The sequence below is a fragment of the Diabrotica virgifera genome, chromosome 10, assembly GCF_917563875.1.
Source record: "Diabrotica virgifera virgifera chromosome 10, PGI_DIABVI_V3a".
Classification (NCBI taxonomy): Eukaryota; Metazoa; Arthropoda; class Insecta; order Coleoptera; family Chrysomelidae; genus Diabrotica; species Diabrotica virgifera.
Window position 1 is genome coordinate 970,634 of NC_065452.1, and position 8,470 is coordinate 979,103.

At 32.2% G+C, this 8,470-nt stretch overlaps 1 protein-coding gene across 1 annotated transcript; it reads left to right on the forward strand.

Annotated features, from left to right (window-relative positions):
• The first annotated feature begins 678 nt into the window (after window positions 1-678).
• On the forward strand, window positions 679-8,159 carry LOC126878590 (uncharacterized). Its single transcript, XM_050641398.1, has 2 exons — window positions 679-1,842; window positions 8,085-8,159. The coding sequence occupies exons 1-2, from the start codon at window positions 679-681 to the stop codon at window positions 8,157-8,159; spliced, it is 1,239 nt and encodes a 412-aa protein (XP_050497355.1).
• The last annotated feature ends 311 nt before the right edge of the window (window positions 8,160-8,470 follow it).

The following is an 8,470-nucleotide window of genomic DNA, read 5'->3' on the forward strand; positions in this document are numbered from 1 at the left end:
TATTAATAATCAGGCCATGGACATGATTGAACAAATAAAGTCTTTTAGAAGTGAGTTGGACTCTTTGAATGGCTCTTTTCAGGTAAGCTTTAATGAACTTAAATCTGAAATTCGATCTGAAATATCCAGTTTGAAAGATATAAGAGTTGCTCAAACAACTGAACCTACTGAACAAATCACAACAGACCAATCAGTGTTAAGTGAAATGATCGAGAGACAGAAAAGATCCAACAACATTATGATTTTTAATATGCCTGAGTATGGTGAGGATGACGATTTAAACAAAGCCACAGACCTCTTGTCTGGATTAATGAACTCAGCCATTGATATTGCTGAGGCCGTACGAATTGGAAAAAAGAACAAAAATGGATACCGTTCATACAGAATTGTCCTTCGTAATCATAAAGACTATCTGGCAATACTCAGAAACAGAAGAAATATTGATAGATCACTAAAGATTTTTATCGATTCAGATCTTACCCCACACCAGAGAACAGCATTAAACACTGTCAAGAGTGAACTTAAGGAAAGAGAGAGAAAGGGCGAACAAAACTTATTTATCAAGTACTTAAATGGCACTCCTAGAATAATGTCAAAAAACTAACACAGTCTTCCTCTGGACTGTGGGTTTATTTCCAAAATGTAGGAGGTCTCAGAACTAAGCTTGACCATTTGTTTATGAATGTTTCCTATTCTCACTACAGTATCATCATATTCAACGAGACCTGGTTGACATGTAACTATGCCGATGAAGAGCTGCAGTTGTTTGACCTCAACGTATATAGAACTGATCGCTCCAGTGAAACAAGTTCATTCTCAAGAGGTGGTGGAGTCCTTATTGCAGTTCATAAGGGCTTAAGTAGTAGATCTTTAAAAGTTAACGGGACAATCGAACAGCTTTTTGTCTTGGTGACCGAAGGTGCAAATCAGTTTATTATAGGAACAGCATATTTTCCACCTAAGTCTACATTGGACAAATATTCCATATTTTGTGAAACCCTGGAAAAAATAGCCGAAGATTATCCATCTGCACACTATTATCTGGCTGCTGACTTCAATTTACCAAACTGCGAATGGTTTTCAAATGATATGTGCTCTTCAACAATTCCTCTGCCAGGTGCCACAGCTTCTGAAGTTGAAGCCCTGCAGGTTGTGACTGGTATGTGTGCATACCACAATTTGTTTCAGTCCAATACTATTGTGAATGCAACTGGTAATATTCTGGACTTGGTGTTGGTCGATGATGCTGATGTAACTGTGTCCAGAGCTAATGAAGCTCTTTTGAGGGAGGGTATGCATCACCCACCCCTGGAATTTGAGATAAAGATGACCAAAAGGCGCCCCAATGATGGTGGTTTGGTTAGTGACGGTTTTTATAGGGACTTCAAGTCGGCTGACTATGTGAAAATAACTGATTTTTTGTCACAGTTCTGTTGGGATAATTTATTTTTAGGAAAAACACTGAATCAAATTGTAAATATTTTCTATGATATAGTTTACTTAGCTATAGAATTATTCATCCCCCTAAAAAGGTATTCAAAACGTAGATTCCCTCCTTGGTTCTCTTTAGAGTTAAAGAACCAGATAGTTGAGAAAAAGAAAGCTCACAAAAAATATCTTTTATCTAAATCAGTTCTGGATTATCAGACTTTTTCACAGCTGAGGGCTAATTGTAAATTGTTAAAAGCTGAAAGCTACAGAAATCATATTTACTTAACAGAATTATCAATAAGAAATAATTTGAAGGGATTTTGGTCGTTTGTGAATTCACGGAGAGGAAAGCCCTCTATGCCCGCTGTGTTGAGGTATGGTGGTGTTGAATCCGGTCATGGACCAGATATTGTAAATCTTTTTGCAGAATATTTTTCTACAGTATATTCCACTCAAATATGTGTCATACCCAGTGACTCACCTACATTTGGTCTTACTAATCTGACTGGTTTCAACATAACTATATCTGATATTTATCTAAAATTATCAGAACTGGATGCGAATAAGGGTCCTGGTCCTGATGGATTGCCTCCTAGCTTTCTCAAGAACTGTTGTTTTATATTATCCAGACCTTTTTTTCACATCTTTAATCTATCCTTAAATATGGGTGAATTTCCAGAATGTTGGAAAAATAGTTTTTTAACACCCATTTATAAAGCGGGAGATAATTCATTGGTGAATAATTACAGGCCCATTAGTATAATTAGTGTAATACCAAAGATATTTGAATGTTTTGTATGTGACTATCTTAAAGCTTCACTTGAAAAACAACTAGTAGACCAACAATTTGGATTTCGGAATAACAGATCAACCGAATGTAACACACTAGTATTTGTGGACTTCCTGAGGAAGGCATTGGAGAGGGGTTGTAGGGTACATGCACTATACACCGATTTCTCCAAGGCTTTTGATCGGGTCAACCATAATATTTTAATATTTAAACTTAAACAAATGGGTGTTAATGGTCCACTTCTTGAGTGGCTGAGAACATACTTGATTGACCGAGTTCAGATGGTGCGTATCAGGGATTTTGTTTCCAGTGAGATTAAGGTTCATTCAGGAGTACCTCAGGGTTCACATTTGGGGCCCCTGTTATTTAACATATTCATCAATGATATACACCACTGCTTCCGACACAGTTCACCTCTGCTTTTTGCAGATGATCTAAAGTTCTATACAATTATCAACAATACAGAGGACTGTATTAATCTTCAACATGATCTTGATCGGTTGAGTGAGTGGTGTATGTTGAATGCCATGGCCCTGAATGAATCTAAGTGTCATGCTATTTCTTTTGGACGATCGAGAGACCCAATAGAATATAATTATAATATACAGAATATTCCTGTTGACTGGGTTACTGAAATTCGTGATTTGGGAATTAATTTAGACTGTAAACTTTTATTTGAATCACATTATACATCAAAAATTTCCAAATCTTTACAAATGCTTGGTTTTATAAAAAGATGCACTAGAGACTTTCAGAATATTGATGCAATTAAATTACTATATTGTTCTTTAGTTAGACCTCATCTAGAGTATTGTTCTTGTGTTTGGTCTCCATCTTACAATATTTACATAACAAAAATCGAGACAGTCCAACACAAGTTCTTAAGGTACATAGCATATAAACTGGGTATACCTTTTGAGTTAAATCAGTTAAATTATTATCAAATTGAAACCCAATTGGGTATTCTCTCATTGCGTGACCGACGAGTAATTAAGGATGCAAGGATGCTCTATGGCATAATTAATTCAACAGTTTTGTGTCCTCAGCTACTTGAGCAGGTTGGTCTCCATGTACCTCTCCGCAGAACTCGATTAAATCAAACATTCTATGTTCCTATCCATAGAACCAACTATGCATATAACAACTTTTTATCTCGAGCACTAAGATGGGCAAACACTCAACCTGATCTAGATTTCTTTGCACCGAAGTCTGAATTCATCTCTGGCCTCAGACGTTTGTTTGTTTGAGTAGTTGTTGGATATTCATTATTGTGATATATGAATCTGATTTATGTGTTTAAGTTTGTGATATTTATATTTTATTGTATTATTGTTTTATTATTACTATTTTACTGTAGTTTTATTATTATTGACACATGTATTATGTATATTGGACTTATAAACTTGTAATCTTATTGGGCAGTGTCCCGTTGAAAATAAATAAATAGTGAATACAGGGTGATTCAAAATGCAAGTACATTATTTTCTCAGTAATTTTAAATAGAACAGAATAGAAACAGACTGTTTGACTTGTACACACTTCTATATAAATCAAAAAGGGAACTGGTTGTATGTTTTCAAAGACTGATTGTGTGTAAATAAATTTATTAAAATCAGCTAAGTACTTTCAGCATTTTTAATGCCATCATCAGAGTTATCGTCTTATAGTTGTAACTACCTCAAATGAAGAGAAAACTTTGAACAAACACATTCTACTGTTAAAAATTAACCCAGGGATCTAACCACTGGTCAGGGTAAAAACCCTTAAATGTATAAAATATTGTTTTTACGCTGACCAGTGGTTAGATCCCTGGGTTAATTTTTAATAGTGGAATGTGTTTGTTTAAAGTTTTCTCTTCATTTGAGGTAGTTACAACTATAAGACGATAGCTCTGATGATGGCATTAAAAATGCTGAAAGTACTTAGCTGATTTTAATAAATTTATTTATTTATTTATTTCAACGGTAGAATCATTTACAAACGAGTACAAAAAAATAGTTAAAGTAAAAATCATGTACAAAAAACATCAAAAATCAACTTTGCACACTATCAGTCTTTGAAAACATACACCAGTTCCCTTTTTGATTTAAATAGAACACCCTGTTTTTTTATCATTATCGAAAAGTACCATTACCATACTATAATTTTTGTATAACATTCCCTATGTGTAAATTTATTAGTTTTCGAGATATTTTCATTTTTCAGAGCAAAATTATTAATAATTACGGGTCTAAATCTTTCCAAATTTTAAGTAAGCCGTGACTGAATAATTGTCTAAAACTTACAATTTACGATTACTGATTATCAATCTGTAATCAAAGTTGGCTACAATTTTTTTTATTAACTTTTATTACTATCTATTACTTATAACGGATCTACAAAGCTTTACCCCACTGACCAATCACACTGTATGGATAAATCGATTTTTTTTTTAATTTCAAACTATTTTAAAAATGTGACTAATGCAATGATATTTTAAAGTACGTTAATAAATAATAAATCGATATCTACAAATTGATGGTGCCTCAGTGGCATTAGACTGCAGATGAGAGGTCCCCAGTTGGAACCCGGCTGTTGAGTATCTTTTTTTAATTGTTTTAATAAATAATTAAAAGTTTATATACTTAAAATTATATAGTTGAAAGACTACATATTTTTTCATTTTCATTTTCCCTTATTTAAAATTATATATACCATTTTAAACAACTGTGGTATTATAAAAAAATACTATTTTATACTAGTGTAATTTTTAGAATCATAATTATAAATAACAGTTAATACACCTACTAAAAATTCATATTTTATAAGTTAATTATTCTTTCCAAACATGTTGTGTCCTACATGTACCAGTGGCGGCTCGTGACCTCAGTATGCGGGTAGGCTACACATATACTTCGGGTAGGCGACAAAAAATATCCTACAATTTGTAATACATTTTGAGCCGTCTTGCAATGCTAAATATAATCTATGAGCGCAACAATGTTTAAAAATTGTTTTTGGAGCATCTACTTTAATTTTTGATTGTAATCCGTTTAAAGAGCCAGCCATTACACTTGCACCATCGTAAAATTGAGCAATTAATTTATTTTTGTAATCATATGGCTCAAGCACGTTTGAAATTAAACTATATAGAGCGTCTGCAGATCTATTCTCGCTAACATCAAAAAACCCTAAAAATCTTTCTGTTACCTGACCAACTATGTTAACAAAACGGATTGTTAAAGTACACTGTGATTTTTCGGTTATATCAGTAGTATCGTCCGCTAGTATAGAAAAAAATTGACTTTCACTAATTTCTGTTGAAATTTCATTTTTTACGTAATCGGCAAGACAATCTATTAAATCATTTTGTATTGTTTTTGACAAACCCGTGAACACCCCTTCTATTTTTTAACATGATCCTGGATTTCCTGATCGCGTTTAACTACTAAATTAAAAATTTCTTTAAAATTACCCATGTTTGAAGAATTATGGCTCTCATCACGACCGCGAAATGCAAGTTCTTGTTTTGCTAACAGAATTGTAACATCAATTTCTTCAACTTCTTCAATCTTTTTCAACTTCTTTATTATATATCTTATTAGAAAGAGAAATATGTCCAGCTAAAGCACTGTCAATAGTTTGTTTATTTTTTTCTAACCGTTTTAAACCTAAGCAATTGTTTAAATGTTCTTTCGAAGATTCATGTTTTTTTACACTAGCTGATAAATTTTTCAAATCTGAATATCCCTGACTCACCCAAACATTTTGCTTCAAATTTGAGAGCAACAGACAAGGCCAACAGAAAAGTGAATTTTTAAAATAACTTCCGCTTAGACATTTATGATTTTCATACCATATTGTTTTAAACAATCTCGAAAATGGTCGATTGTCTTTTGTCTTATCTGTGGATAAAATTGTTAAATTTGGTAAAGGCCGGCCCATTGAAATAATTTCTGATCTTTCTTGATTTTGGCGCCTTGAAAAAGGTGTCTCGATCAAACTGCATATTACATCGTTTAAAATATTCATATTCGATGACTAAAGTTTTTCCACCAATAAAACTAACACACCTACGTTTCAACAACGTCAAATATTACCTATTTTATTTATGTATCAAATAATAATTTACTCTTCGAATAAATTGATAAGTTAACAATTAACCTCGCTTTAAATTTTTAATTATCTATATAATCTAATAACACAATTCGTCAGTTTAACTTTAAATTATCCAAATTGTATTGAAACACAATAAAAATATAATGGACGACTGACAAATAACTATTCACAGATTTATTTGTCGTTAGTGAATTATTACTAAATTAATATAAAATTAAAATGCCCTTCAATAGACCGATCTCAAATTTACCTGTTTATTATTCAGTTTTCATAAACAAATTTAAATTGTCCTACCTAGTTTTATTCAATACTTAACCTACTAATAACAGCCAAAATCAAAAAACAATTATTTAAAACAGTTTCACAAGACACAAGAGAAGCAACTGATAAAATTTTGTAGGTCCGGCTATAATACTCTGTGCCTATCCGCCCTTTCAAAATCGTAGAATACGGTCGCTAAGCAGGCCTTTAGTTCGCGTAAACAGAGAGAGATCGCACGTCAATTCGGTGTTGGCGTCGTTCTATTTCAGGCTACGTTTTCAAGTGCCTGACCAAGGAAGAATATAGAATCTTATACAGTACTACTGATACTACAAGGAGCGTACAATAATTATAACTACGGAGAAAATTTTTTGGACATTTTTAAAAATAATTTGGATAATTTTTGGTATTTTATTGTAGGTATTGTGTCAAAATTTATAAATTACAATTTTGAAATAAGTAATTTATATTAATCATTTATATTATTGTACTACATTTGAAGAGGGTAGGCGGCGCCTACGACGGGCCGCCCCTGACATGTACATGTACAATAACAAAACCGCAATGTTATAAAAAGTACTTTTTTATTAGAGTGTAATTTTTGGAATTTTAAGCATTTTATCGTTAAATCGTTTATCGTTAAATTATTTTATATTCTTTCCTATAAATAATAAAAAGGTTTTATTATAAAAAACTTCTTTTTTATAAAAGTGTAATTTTTTTATCTCACTGCCATTTATAGTTATACGTCTGGGGTCATCTGTGTTTGTCATTATTTTTGTTTTTCTCATGTTCATCTTTAGTTCGACGTATTGGGAGCTGCCTGTGAGTTCCTCCATCATAATTTGCAGTTCCTCGAATGAGCTCGCTATAATGACAATGTTGTCAGCGAATCTGAGGTGGTTTAGCTTGTCGCCATTAACGTTAATGCCATAGGTTAAGCAATTTGTCGATTTGAAGACGTTTTCTAGGGCTAGGTTGAAAAGCTTTGGCGATATTAGGTCTCCTTGTCTCACGCCTCTCTTAATCGGAATGGGATTTGTATTTTCGTCTAGTTGCACTATCATAGTGGCATTTTCATATAGGTATATTATGTATTCTACAATTATTATAGAGTTGTTACCCTTGGGAACTCATAAATATTGGTTATTGAAGCACTTTCCAATACTTAACTCCAAATCACTAAAATTCAGACTTGTTACTCTTTGGAACTGGTGTATCAATATTATGTATTTTACCAATTGCTGAAATTGCCATTATTTTATTTTTGTTACTTTTTTTTAGGAGAATGGCATTTTCATATAGGTATATTATGTATTCTACAATTATTATAGAGTTGTTACCCTTGGGAACTCATAAATATTGGTTATTGAAGCACTTTCCAATACTTAACTCCAAATCACTAAAATTCAGACTAGTTACTCTTTGGAACTGGTGTATCAATATTATGTATTTTACCAATTGCTGAAATTGCCATTATTTTATTTTTGTTTCTTTTTTTTAGGAGAATGGTTCAATGTTACAGTGTTTTATACAGAAAGAGATTGATACTAGAAGCACACTAAAAAAAAATTGGTAATTGTGATAAAAAAAAAGGTTTAAAGTGAAATGCTGTCACAGAAAAATCGGTAGTTGTATTTGAAAGTTAAAGAAGCTGTCGGTGCAAGAAATTGCTGGACTTTTGAAGGTAACATATATACTTTGGTGAATAATACAAAAGCACTTATTAAAACAATATCTGACTTAGGTAATTTAATATAATGTGACATTCCACTATTTTGTTATTTTATTTGGTTGTTTATTTAACCACAATCTGCTAAAAATTCGCATCTTAATTTAAGAACTTAATTCAGCTTCTCTCTCATTTAGAGTCTCTCATTTATAATAATA

Bases quoted from the DNA above. Each gene is read 5' to 3' on its own strand.
- LOC126878590 (XM_050641398.1), top strand. From the start codon at position 679: ATGAATGTTTCCTATTCTCACTACAGTATCATCATATTCAACGAGACC. The intron at 1,843-8,084 runs GTAAATCTTTTT...TCTTTTTTTTAG, and splicing joins CCGGTCATGGACCAGATATT to GAGAATGGTTCAATGTTACA.